General features: G+C 40.8%; 3 protein-coding genes across 7 annotated transcripts in view; 1 reads left to right on the forward strand and 2 right to left on the reverse strand.

The window, feature by feature from the left end:
- The window catches only part of LOC123999049 (phosphatidylinositol 4-phosphate 5-kinase type-1 gamma-like), a 101,994-nt gene extending 99,723 nt beyond the window's left edge, over positions 1–2,271 (reverse strand). For all 4 annotated transcript variants that reach the window (XM_046304404.1, XM_046304421.1, XM_046304398.1 and 1 more), the window contains exon 1: positions 1,919–2,271. In XM_046304404.1, coding sequence (XP_046160360.1) covers positions 1,919–2,057 — 139 coding nt within the window. In that variant the 5' untranslated portion in view covers positions 2,058–2,271. The remainder of the gene's footprint in view (positions 1–1,918) is intronic.
- A 1,915-nt stretch (positions 2,272–4,186) lies between these two features.
- gpx4a (glutathione peroxidase 4a) lies at positions 4,187–11,341 on the reverse strand. Of its 2 annotated transcripts, none has more exons than XM_046304514.1 (7): positions 11,192–11,341; positions 9,181–9,275; positions 8,902–9,046; positions 8,659–8,810; positions 8,188–8,212; positions 7,560–7,619; positions 4,187–4,532 (listed from the first exon to the last, which is right to left on the reverse strand). In XM_046304514.1, the coding sequence occupies exons 1-7, from the start codon at positions 11,282–11,284 to the stop codon at positions 4,500–4,502; spliced, it is 603 nt and encodes a 200-aa protein (XP_046160470.1). In that variant the 5' UTR covers positions 11,285–11,341; the 3' UTR covers positions 4,187–4,499. The 2 variants fall into 2 exon arrangements, with proteins under 2 accessions (XP_046160470.1, XP_046160478.1); XM_046304522.1 differs by lacking the exon at positions 11,192–11,341 and adding an exon at positions 9,691–9,849.
- Positions 11,342–11,483: 142 nt separating this feature from the next.
- On the forward strand, positions 11,484–13,636 carry polr2eb (RNA polymerase II, I and III subunit E, b). Its single transcript, XM_046304501.1, has 8 exons — positions 11,484–11,739; positions 12,180–12,354; positions 12,500–12,615; positions 12,719–12,799; positions 12,910–12,968; positions 13,143–13,221; positions 13,309–13,384; positions 13,512–13,636. Exons 1-7 carry the CDS (start codon positions 11,683–11,685, stop codon positions 13,372–13,374), a joined length of 633 nt encoding a protein of 210 aa, XP_046160457.1. The 5' UTR covers positions 11,484–11,682; the 3' UTR covers positions 13,375–13,384; positions 13,512–13,636.

Consider the following 13,636-nt stretch of genomic DNA (forward strand, 5'->3'; position numbering starts at 1 on the left):
CTGGTTATAAGGTTATTAAATTATTGCATCGGAGCCCCTAGAGTGTGCAGCTCTCCTTTTCAAGTATACCTCAAAGTAGACCTATAGAATCACGGCCTGGGTAGAACTGAATAGTTAACAGAACAATAAGACAAACTGGGGGAAAATGCTATGAATAAAACAAGGAGATTATTTTCAAATCCTTGAACGCATTCTTCAGATTTATTTCAAAGATAGTGGCTATCTAGACAGCTAAACTAAACCTGCCATATTTGACACACTTCAGGGCAGCGTCACTGTCAGTCAGTGATGCACGGCTCGAGTCATAGGAGTCGACTCTTGCTCGACTCCCAAAATACACAAACGGATGCGCACACACCACCTCATTATTGCAGACTTACTAGGGAAGTCTACATTTGCGTTCTGGAGGACTGACATCAATCAGCACGATGCTGCCCATTTGCTCATCATTTAGCATATAAATGGCATAGGTGATGTGTAGAAACTAGAATATTTCTGCTGTCATTTTATTTTTTAAATCTAATAATTGACTCTTATAACGGAAGCCATGTTTTTTTATTCTAGGTGTGAAAATATTTCAACTTCATGTCTAAACGATAATAGGCTACACGGATAACTCGTGCTTGGCTGTCCATTGTATCGGTCTCCCCATATTATTTAAATTGATGAATTGTTATCATTATTTTACCAATCCATGGTAGACGTTTTTCCTAATAACAATGCCCCCCCCCCCCCATCCTGCTAATTTGAGTTGCTGAGTCGTATTTGCAATTGACTGTTTATGGATGAGAAAATAAAAATTTGCCATTTCCAAAAAGTTTAGCGGGTATGATGCTTTGCGATCTATTGCCTAGGACAGGGCTCTCCAACGCTGTTCCTGTAGAGCAATTATCCTGTCGGTTCACACTCCAAACCTAATCTAGCGCATCTGAACCAGTTTATCAACCAGCAAATTGTTGAATTAGGTTACTTACAACTGGGGTTAGGGTGAAACAGGGTTGGAGAGCCCTGACCTAGGACATCAACAGCCAGGGTTTCATTAAATAAACTGGGCACAATAGTTTTTATTGCACATTTTGGCCAAATTAAACTGATGCAACTTCAATTCACTGGCACCACGAAGAACGGCGTAGCCATACTCACTGACAGCCTGATATACACGTTAATATGTTTTTGGTTCATTTACAAGGCATTGCTATGCTAGAAAGACATTTCTAGATACAGATTACAAAGATGTGGTTCTGACTGCACCGACTCGCTTTCCCTCGCCTGCTCCTCGTTATGAAAAACGCTAGTGTGTCTTCGGTCTGTTGCGTGTAGAATGGCTCAGCCTACTCATTGAAAACCCCTACTTCAGTGAACTTGCAAGAGACATTGCAAGCCAAGAAATGGCGACATACAGCATTGCGATAGTCTACATCTTATTACCGATGCACGGTTCTGGCGGTGCCCCCTCCCATCTCTTGCTATCTTGCTCTTTCTTTGCTGTGAAATATGCAAGAGTTTGTGTACGGCAAATAGCTTCCTACATTGCTAAAATACTGAATCCTAGGAATCGATTCCGCTAGCTTGACAACCAAAAATGGGAGTCGACTCCTCACTACTACTGGCACGCTTATTCATCAAGGAATATTCGGATGCTTGCGAATGTCAAAGTTAAACATTTGACAAATTACTTATTTTCACCCTGTATGAAATTGATGTGGCATTCAGTGAGTGATCTTGCTGCGAACGTTAGCTGTAATCTCAATGACAGTCAGTCTAACCTGCTAGCTAGCTGAGTCGGTATGGCTAGCTAGCCATGTTACCTGACTAAAAAAGATGAAACACAGAACCACAGCCACGGCTGGAACTGCATCAACACAGCTAACTAATACAATGCCAGATATAGCTACAATCAATACAAATATTTAGTTACCGAAGTCGCTATCCATTCCATAGCTTACTCCAATGACAGTGTCCGCATCCTCGGATGCTGTGGCCCCGGAAAAAGGAGTCGCTTCCCTGGCCTCTGACAGCCCAACCGCTCCCTCAGCTACTGGCAGTGCTGCTTCCATCCAGACTCCCGGAGAAAGGGCAAGCCCTCTGAATGAAAGACCAACTGCGATGGCGCGATTCAGAGAAAAAGAACTGTTGTTATTCAGCGTCCTACAGCTAAACCATACGTTGAAATTAAAACAAATTCAGTGTGATATCCGTTATGGACCAGGCATCCGTGCAGTGGTTATCAGCCCGTCCGCGACACAGGTCCTCTCGGTTCGACTGCACTTTCTGCTGTCGCTGGCTTGATGCTGTGCATTCTGTCTCCCTCCGACTGATTCTTGAAGAACTGCTGACATTGACTTGGCTGTACGTCACGCATTCTCCTGTGCAAGGCAATGATAAATTAAATATAGCTACAATAAACCAAATTAACTGCTTGATTGAATCCTTCCTCTTTTAATTGACGAGGAAAAAGGTTTTATCCTCAAAAAGGGTGGCTAGCTACCGACCTTCGCCCCTGTCCATGACCTTTCAAAATGGATGATGACCAAATCTATTGAGCATGAATTCTGCACAAAGATGGAATACTCTGACTAACATATTGATTGTTCCCATCAACAAAAGCCAGGGATTGCCCTTGATGTCTGATATCCTTGGCACCTTGATGAGGCACTGCTCCTCTTCCAACATCGGAAAACTTCAAGTTGCAGAATGACTGACAGGCACCTGCAGAGGCTTGAAGGCTTCTGCTCTTCTTGGTAGGAGAGTTAAAATGAAAATAGCATTTGTGGTATTATAGAATGGCTGGGCTTTGTTGTTATTTTGCCAACTATCAGGTCCACAAGTTTATTCTGGTTGGCAAAGTGCTCTTCTTAACTTAATCAACTGAAAGAAGAGCTGTTGTTGTGAATGGCAATGTGAACTGCATTTCGAACTAACCTGACCCGTCCATAGACCATCTACAGAACTTGATTAAATCTGACTGGTCTTAATGTAGATTATTAATCAAATGCAGATTCATCATGAGTGTTAATTTGTGATTATAAACTGTGTGGTTTGATCACTGAATGCTGGTTGGCTGAAAGCCGTGGTATATCAGACTGTATACCACGGTATGACAAATTATTTTTTAGTGTTCTAATTACATTGGTAACCAGATTCTAATAGCAATAAGGCACCTCAGGGGTGTGTGGTATATGGCCAATATACCACAGCTAAGGGCTGTGTCCAGGCCCTTGTGCTTTGAAAACGCAGACAGCGTCAATGCATTTTGGTAAACCAGAATTACATTCATTTCCAATGAAACCATGCGTTTGCCTTGCAGCATTGCATTGCAGAGGCAGTTGCAGTGTGTTCAAACCTATGCATAGACGGCTTGACAAACGGTAGCAGAAGGTGAATGTTGAAATTTTGTTTCATACATATCCAGATGATACTGCATACTATTTTGCGCATTGACGCTGTCGGTGTGTTCAAAGCGTTAGCCGTGGTACATTGACCATATACTGTACCACACCCCCTCGTGCCTTATTGCGTAATTATAAACCCGGGTGGTTTGAGTCCTGAATGCTGGTTGAATGAAATCCGTGGTACATCAGATCCTATACCACGGTATGACAAACTTTTTTATTTTTATTTTACTATTCTAATTACATTGGTATCCAGTTTGTAATAGCAATAAGGCACCTCTGGGGTTTGTGGGGTATATGGCCAATATACCACGGCTAGGGGCTGTATCCAGCCCACACCTTTTCAGGCCTTCTTGCTTAAGTATATACTCAGTGGCCAACAGTCTCTGTCAACAGAGCAAAGGGATGACTGGCGAGTGACTATGGTTGCACCATTTTTGTTCTCAAATCCAGTAGAGGGCAGTGTAACATTTATTTCAGCAGAACAGATTCACAAATTCAATTTCAAGCACTACCACTCATATATGAAGGAATGCTCTCAGGTGGTAAATCTAAATGACTATTTCCTTTTTAGGTAATCAGTAACTTGAACTTCTTGTTGCATCACATGGAACAACCTTGTCCACATCATCAACTCCTGGCAAAACATCAGCATAGCAAAACAGGTTAGTAACAGGAACCATGGTTTTATTACTGTTCTACTTGTGTAGTATGTGATGAGAATTAAAAACAAGAAACATAAAGACGTTGAAAGACGCATTCCCCATTGACAATAAACACACTTGACAACAGAATTAGCACAAAGTAGTTTAGTTTATTATAGAATATGACACTAAGATCACATTTTTTATTATGCACATTCCGTTATAAGTATTCAAAGGGAACAGTTGTAGAGGTCAGGGTTCCTCTCCGGTGTACTGGCTGGGTATAGGGGGTCCTCCCAGGGGGTTGCACGCCATTTTCATCAGGTCTGTCCTGTCCGTCAGGCGGGTTTGTGGACAGACCGTCACTGGTCTGGGGAATGGTCCCACTCACACCCATTGGCTGACCGGGCGGGGGGGGGGGGGGGTGGAATATCAGTGCATTAGTCCGTCAGTCATGGAAGAATTACAGGTACTTAGGAAGATCCTTCTCCACCACCTGAAAGGAAGGAGAAGATATAGGTATGATGAATTGCATCCATGTCTCTTCTTTTTCTGAACAATGATTTGTTTTTCTTGCATGTTCCAAGACAGTTTCAACATACAATACTTGCAAAAATGTACAGTTCAATAGGGAGAAAAAACTAAATGAATGAATAAACAAAGATAAAAACAACAGGATACAAATAAGGACAAAACCAAACTAAAACCAAATAGGTTTCAGTATTTCCAAATTCAATCAGCCTATTCAAATTTCAAACTCAAAGTGTACCAACCCAGAGCCACATAGGAATATTAAAGGTAGACAAAGCAGGGCAATCCCATCTCCCATCCACAAGACCAAACATTGTTGTTAAATTAGGTCTTGTAAGTGGGAGGCAGCATATGACCAATTGACCAGAGTTTTGGGCTTGGCCCAACGCAGTCTGGCATTGGATCTTTCCAGCTGTGCAATATCCTAGTATATAAACAACCAACATCTGCAAAGGGCAAACCAACTCAATAGAATAGTTTTTTTGCCTGCTGTTAATGCAACCATAACAATCTGCCTCTGAGGGACAAGATAAGGAAATGCTAGAGCAGGTAGATTCCTGCCAAGAAAACCATTGAAAACACTTGAACCCAAAGAGACTTTACCGGTAAACAGCTCCAAAGCATATGCATATAATTTCCCACCTCAGATTGGGTACATTTATTACACATCACTATCCGCAACCTTCATTTTGAACCTTCACTCTGGCGTAAAATAAAGCCTTTGAGAAAATGTAATAGGTTGATGGGCAAGGCTCTTAGAAGAGGCACATTTTTTCCCCCATATCGTGGTCCAATCCCATTTAAACCCTGAACTTTGCAGGTCCTTCTCCCAGACATTCATAACAGGTAGATGTTTTATATTATGAGTCACCAGCCTATCGTATAGTGAGGACACCATTCCAGCACCAATGTCTTTTAGTTGATTTTCAGTTATGTTTCTCTCCTTATATGGATTTAATATAATTGGATTTAATTTGTTAGATAAGAGCCATAACAGTAGCCAGCTATAGACACTTGTGGTGTGTTGGATTTCCCATTCAGGAGAGACACTATGAGAGATACAGTGGGGCAAAAAAGTATTTAGTCAGCCACCAATTGTGCAAGTTCTCCCACTTAAAAAGATGAGAGGCCTGTAATTTACACCATAGGTACACTTCAACTATGACAGACAAAATGAGTAGAAAAAAATCCAGAAAATCACATTGTAGGATTTTTAATGAATTTATTTGCAAATTATGGTGGAAAATAAGTATTTGGTCAATAACAAAAATGTATCTCAATACTTTGTTATATACCCTCTGTTGGCAATGACAGAGGTCAAACGTTTTCTGTAAGTCTTCACAAGGTTTTCACACACTGTTGCTGGTATTTTGGCCCATTCCTCCATTCAGATCTCCTCTAGAGCAGTGATGTTTTGGGGCTGTTGCTGGGCAACACAGACTTTCAACTCCCTCCAAAGATTTTCTATGGGGTTGAGATCTGGAGACTGGCTAGGCCACTCCAGGACCTTGAAATGCTTCTTACGAAGCTACTCCTTCGTTGCCCGGGCGGTGTGTTTGGGATCATTGTCATGCTGAAAGATCCAGCCACGTTTCATCTTCAATGCCCTTGCTGATGGAAGGAGGTTTTCACTCAAAAACTCACAATACATGGCCCCATTCATTCTTTCCTTTACACGGATCAGTCGTCCTGGTCCCTTTGCAGAAAAACAGCCCCAAAGCATGATGTCTCCACCCCCATGCTTCACAGTAGGTATGGTGTTCTTTGGATGCAACTCAGCATTCTTTGTCCTCCAAACACGACGAGTTGAGTTTTTACCCAAAAATTATATTTTGGTTTCATCTGACCATATGACATTCTCCCAATCTTCCTCTGGATCATCCAAATGCTCTCTAGCAAACTTCAGATGGACCTGGACATGTACTGGCTTAAGCAGGTTGACACGTCTGGCACTGCAGGATTTGAGTCCCTGGCGGCGTAGTGTGTTACTGATGGTAGACTTTGTTACTTTGGTCCCAGCTCTCTGCAGGTCATTCACTAGATCCCCCTCGTGTGGTTCTGGGATTTTTGCTCACCGTTCTTGTGATAATTTTGACCCCACGGGGTGAGATCTTGCGTGGAGCCCCAGATCGAGGGAGATTATCAGTGGTCTTGTGTGTCTTCCATTTCCTAATAATTGCTCCCACAGTTGATTTCTTCAAACCAAGCTGCTTACCTATTGCAGATTCAGTCTTCCCAGCCTGGTGCAGGTCTACAATTTTGTTTCTGGTGTCCTTTGACAGCTCTTTGGTCTTGGCCATAGTGGAGTTTGGAGTGTGACTGTTTGAGGTTGTGGACAGGTGTCTTTTATACTGATAACAAGTTCAAACAGGTGCCATTAATACAGGTAACGAGTGGTGGACAGAGGTGCCTCTTAAAGAAGAAGTTACAGGTCTGTGAGAGCCAGAAATCTTGCTTGTTTGTAGGTGACCAAATACTTATTTTCCACCATAATTTGCAAATAAATTCATTAACAATCCTAAATGTGATTTTCTGGATTTTTTTTCTCTCATTTTGTCTGTAATAGTTGAAGTGTACCTATGATGAAAATTACAGGCCTCTCTCATCTTTAAGTGGGAGAACTTGCACAATTGGTGGCTGACTAAATACTTTTTTTGCCCCACTGTATACCATGTTTGAGCAGCCATTTAAAAAAAGCATGCCCTACATTCACATTTTCTGTGTGCTTGATAGAGGATTGCCCCCCCCCACCACCCCAGCCCACTCACTCCCCACGACTTCCAATTTTACGGGGTTGTATTCACATAAAAATGTTTCCAGGAAGCATTTATAAATGGTCGATAATGCATCATTTCAGTGGCAAAGTCACAAGGCAGAATGATGGGGAGGGTTATTCCAGGCCAGCCCTGAGGTTATGGCTGAGTGCTACATCACATGGACATGTCAGTGAGCCCATCATAGGCCTGTGCTGTAATTACAGTCATTGACTTACACTGGGATCATCCATTGGTCCATATCTCTTCATAACCTGGCCCTCTCTGTTGATCAGGAACTACAAATACAGAGAGAAGAAGCAATGGACATTGAAACTCATTCTGCATTAAAGATTCAGTCCGGGATTAAAAACACTTACAAATTCATAACATATTGTATTGTCATGTATTTTTTAAATGAACATATAAGAAATGGATGACGTAATGCACAATTTTCGGGGACCTGTTTTGGCTCATGAGCACTACTTTCAGAACTACTGGCTGAAATTGTACAAAAGCTCTGGAGAATCACTTTAAACTTCCATGATCTAAATGCAAAATCTGATAATAGTCAATAGGTGTTTTTGTTTTCAATTCGATAACCCCACAACTCCCCAACTCATAAATGCTGAAATATACTTCCATTTAAGTATGTATTTGTATGACACTGGTCCAAGAAAGACAATAATAATAAGACTACCATTTTAATTTTATTAAGAGAGGCTATAACATTGAACTCAATGGGCATGCAATGAGCAACCTTTGCTTTCACCAGAGATAAACGCTTGGCATATAAATCTGGGTAACTTCTGTGTCAACTTTCTGCTGATGGGGATATATGATGATGACTGACTAAGAAATATTTACCTTTGTGAAATTCCACTTGATGCCACTGTTGGGAAGAAAACAAGATCATAAGATAAAGTAATCATTAACACCGTGACAATAACCAAACTCATACATGTTACATTATAAGCTTATCTGCTTATAAGCTATTATCAAATACTTTGCGGAGCATTAGTACGCAGTTTGTAAATAATTTGATATAATGTATTTAAAGTATTAACAGCGGTCTAAGGCACTGCATCTCAGTGCAAGAAGTGACACTACAGTCCCTGGTTCAAATCCAGGCTGAATCACATCCGGCCGTGATTGGGAGTCCCATAGGGCGGTGCACAATTAGCCCAGCGTCGTCCGGGTTTGGCCATCATTGTAAATAAGAATTTGTTCTTAAATGACTTACCTGGTTAAATAAAAAAATACAATATTTTATATTCATGGCCATCAAAAATGATATGCGAGTCGCTAGTCGTGACACTCCAAAACGTTTCCACTCACTTTCCCAGGAAGCCTTTCCCATTTGGCTGCTCCTTCAGCCACTTCCACAGGGGGTGGGCGTTATCCCCGTTCACATCAATCTTACTGAACATTGGGAACTCAGCATTGTATGACTTAGCAAAGTCCTTGATCTGAGCTTCAGTGCCAGGTTCCTAAAATGAACACATAAGACACGTAATAAAATGGCCATAGAAGAAATGTTTTAGGTGAGAAAAATGTTTTTATGAAGAGAGGTGTAGCTACCTGACTCCCGAACTGGTTGGAAGGGAAGGCCAGGATGCGTAAACCTTTCTCAGCGTACTTTGCGTGCATCTCCGCAAACTGAGAATAGTTTACTGGGGTTTTCCCTCATTTAGAGGCAACGTTGACGATGATGACAACATCTCCCCTACACAAACACATTAGAACACAGGAGAGAACAGGTCAGAGGCTTTTGGAAGGGTTATGGTGAATGATATATAACATGATTGTGGTTATTTAGTATTTTGGAGTGCTGAGTAACTTGTTTTTTCACCCACTAACCTGTATTTCTCGAGGGACACCTCGTTGCCATCAATATCCTTGGCAGAGAAGTCATAAATAGATGTGGCTGTCTGCCAGTCCTCTGTCGGGGCAGACTGCGAGAGAGGTGAGAAGAAATAGAGTAAGTCCAAATATTAAAAGTGTACCGTTTGCTGCTAGCTGGCTGGTGTGTGCAGGAACGCACGTGTGCTCACTCACACTCACTGTAAAGGAAAGACTCAGCAAATCTCTCTCTTTCAGAGTGATCGTCATCACTCAAATTAAATGCCTTTGCTCTCATCCATTCGACACGGAAATCCACATAACATATTTCGAAAATGTGTTTGAATGACAGAAAAACAGCAATTGACGTGTTAAAAAGTTACTGATTACAAGGGTGTATTTCCCCTCCAACAATAAACACTCTATGCACCTGGCATACATTCTCAGATTGAAAGATTGGACAGCAGATGTAAACATAAGAAAACCTGCCATATCCAATATCGCCAAAACATTTCTCAGTGATCTTACTAAAGTCTGCAGCAAGACAGAGAAAAGGACAGCAGATCCTAGTAGACCCATGATTCCCTTTCAGTAAGGGATGTGACAGTATCCCTGTGATTTGACCGCACAGTTTTCTGTCCCACAGACCTTTGACTGACTGAGCTTTTCAGTACAGTACACACTCTAATCCCCCAATTTATGAAACTCTGACAATCAATAACTAGGAAGATATGTCATTCTTCTCTGATAGGATGCTTTTATGCTGACCACCGACAAGCAAAGGATGATAACGCCTACACAATCAGTGGTCCTCATTACATACTGTTATCTCTTCCTAGAAGTGACACAAAGTGTGACTTGCACAGGACAAAGGTAACCTCATCTTTGGGAACTGACCTTGCTAAATACATAATTCAAAAAGTACAGACCACAGTAGTACTTCTCTATGACTAAATGAACAGTAACATTTCACATCAACAATAACATTTATATATATATATATATATATATATATATATATATATATATATATAAAAGGATGGAGCAAGACTATCAATTTGGTCCAAAAACCCACTATTACACCAAACAACAACTATATTTGGATGTATATTGCCCATATGCAGTGATCTTATATTTATGACCTTTGTCAGGATATCATATCAACTTAGATGAACCTTCACTTGACAAAGGCATACAATGAAATAATTTCTGTTTGCGATAGAGATTTTCAATTACAGTAGGCTATTCATACTGTAAGTCTCAACAAATGACTCACACAAGAGAGCCTAATCATTCTGCAGAGCACGTAAACAAGGGTTTCAAAAAGCCTCAGTTCTTTCCTATTTCAGAGGTTCTTTATTCCATCAAATGTCATAACATCTTTAGCATCATATGGTATAGAATAGATGCAGATGTGCATGGAGACTCATGTTTACATTTTCTAAGAGATAGGATTTTCTCAAGTATCAATCTTTTAATTTGAGGCCAGTGGTACAAGACAGTGGTTGGGCAACTACATTGATTCAGTATATATTATTTCACCATTTTGATAAGGTGCAAACTTTACCACTCAATGATGTTATCTTACAAACACAACAAGGTCAATTATATGCCTGATAAGATTGATGAGGGAGCAGGGAGGTTCTGACTTGTGATACCACATAGCCTACCCTGTGTACACCCCAGATACCAAATAAATAATTAAACTGAAAACCAGCCAGATGATGATCATGTGTCCATACTTTTTCTGACATCCAGACACAATACCTTTTAACACCCTGTATGTACACAGCTCTTTCACAGACATCAAATGAAGAGAACATCATGTAGAGTAGTATAATTACATAAAACACACAAACATAACTAAATCCTAAATACATGCACTGCAAGTTAGGCCACTTTGCTATAGACAACGTTAGCAGGTTATCAGCACACACCAGAAGGGCTATGGAGAGAATGGTTTCATCCTATGTAACAGTCAACAGCACAACAATTAATTCTGCATATAGTACTGTATACAATAGCCTACCATTGTGAATAAATATAATCCAATCACAAGAACGAGTCCACAGCTTGCCAATGTCCCAAATACTAAAACACGCTTAATTTGCCACAACGACATTGAATTGTATTAACTCCGCCTGCAGGGTTTGTTGGGAAACGTACTGCGTACGGTGTGTTTGAGCCTCTAGGGGGCGTGCCATCACTGTACTTGATTATTTGCATGTTTTTCTCTGACTGAGCTAAGTCATACGGTCGTTTGTTTTTTTGTACATGTGCTAAGACATACCCTCTTCAAATATAAATGTTAAAATACAAATGCAGTTCTAATGACTGGTTAGATCAGTCAAAAATATTTAATTCATTGTTGGGAAATATCCGGTGACATCATCATTGCGCGCGCTCCTAATAACGCGTAACTGCAACGTGAGTTAGCATTAGCTAGTGAGAAGTACCTTACATGTATTGATATATCGTATACTGCACCGGTAATTAATCAAAACATATCATCGAAACGCAATGGATGACGATGAAGAAACATATAGGCTATGGAAAATTCGGAAAACCATCATGCAGGTGGGTTACTGGGGTGAGCTGTTTGCTAGCTAACGTTAACTGTATCAACTTTAGTAGTAGCTAGCTAACTATCGGTAGCTGTAGTCAATATATGATACCCAAAGGTGGAGCAATTGATATTCACTAACTATAGTTCAATGATGGAGTATGAATGACTCCAATGAGCTATAGTTTTAGTGCATAAACAATGATAGAGGCCTCTAATGGCCGTGCTAACATTGGCAGCGCCGTTTAGGGCTTCCACCATTTTAATGTAGTCAACTGGGTGATACTTTCAACTTCATTGGCTGCCCCAAATCTTGGAAGAACAACATTGGCCACTTTAAAATGGAGATCCAAAGATGAGTCCTATCTATTTGTCTATGATTCAGTATATGAATGACCTGTCTTGTCACATTACATGGAAAGCGTCATTGTACAACTCTCTCCTTGTTGGTCAGCTGTGTCATGACAGAGGCTACCTGGTGACCCAAGATGAGTTGGACCAGACCTTGGATGAGTTTAAAAGTCAGTTTGGGGACAAACCCAGCGAGGGTCGCCCACGACGGACAGATCTCACTGTCCTGGTAGCACACAATGATGACCCCACAGACCAGATGTTTGTTTTCTTTCCTGGTATGTTATTGCCAATGTAGCCACAACATTGGGACCCTAGTGACCACGTTGACTGTCATTGATACAGTAATAAGTCAGCACCTGTCATTTGCCGTAGTCCTGTAACTTATGACGATATTGAATCCTTTCATTTTCACCCATGTAGAGGAGCCTAAAGTTGGTATTAAGACCATCAAGATGTACTGCCAGCGGATGCAGGAGGAAAACATCACACGTGCCTGCATTGTAGTTCAGATGGGAATGACACCTTCAGCTAAGCAGGTAAGGTTTGTGGATGTTGTTGGACACGAGATCTTACTTTTTCAAGCTGTGTTTTCAGCTTTTCATTTCAGTGGTCTTTTTTTTTCTTCACATCAAATTTTAGTCTCTAGTTGATATGGCCCCCAAATACATCCTGGAACAGTTTCTGCAGCAGGAGCTTCTAATAAACATCACTGAGCATGAGGTAAGCAGATGGAAAGTTGTTGCAATATCATTAAGATTGTAGTCATAAGACCTTTTGAACTGCTATGTGGCACACTTAACTAATCTTATTATGTAATTATTTTGTTGCAGCTAGTTCCTGAACACATAGTCATGACGAAAGAGGAACTGTCTGAATTGCTGTTACGATAGTATCCTTTTTCACAGCATGGATTTCAAACTCGTATCTGGATAGAGTATAAATCCTGCGTTCTATGGACTGGATTCACATGCATAGTCACCCCAAATGAGAATCTATTGATCTAACACTAGATTGAGCTATATAGAGATACTTGTGTGTTGGGATTTCTTGATTTGTGTCTCAGTAAACTGAAGGAGAGCCAGCTGCCTAGGATCCAACAAGGAGATCCTGTAGCCCGGTACTTTGGATTGAAAAGAGGCCAGGTACAAGATCAATCTCCTCGACCTAATGGAGTTAAAACATTTGAAATAAGTGATTTACTTGGCTCTCGTTTCTCTTTGCTGTGACAGGTAGTAAAGATAATCAGACCCAGTGAGACTGCTGGACGATACATCACCTACAGGCTGGTCCAGTGAGGATTTCAATGTGAGTGCTTGGTGAAAATTAGGGCTGTTTCCTAACCAGCATCTCTATATTGTACATTTTGTATGACAATAAATATCATTATTCAGATGGGCATTTGAGAATGTTAATTCTACTCTCGTTCCTTTAGGTATGTTGCTGTACTAAGGGACAGCGTGTGAGCCAATAAAACTCATGGATTATTCCACAGCTGGCCTCATTTTTGGATTAAGTTCAGTTTTTGTTAATTTGTTCAATAAATCGTTTGGAAAGATA

The sequence above is a fragment of the Oncorhynchus gorbuscha genome, linkage group LG02 (assembly GCF_021184085.1).
Source record: "Oncorhynchus gorbuscha isolate QuinsamMale2020 ecotype Even-year linkage group LG02, OgorEven_v1.0, whole genome shotgun sequence".
Classification (NCBI taxonomy): Eukaryota; Metazoa; Chordata; class Actinopteri; order Salmoniformes; family Salmonidae; genus Oncorhynchus; species Oncorhynchus gorbuscha.

Coding starts and splice junctions, on each gene's coding strand:
- polr2eb (XM_046304501.1), top strand. CDS start 11,683: ATGGATGACGATGAAGAAACATATAGGCTATGGAAAATTCGGAAAACC. Junction 12,355..12,499: donor GATGTTTGTTTTCTTTCCTG/GTATGTTATTGC, acceptor TCACCCATGTAG/AGGAGCCTAAAGTTGGTATT. Junction 12,800..12,909: donor TAAACATCACTGAGCATGAG/GTAAGCAGATGG, acceptor ATTTTGTTGCAG/CTAGTTCCTGAACACATAGT.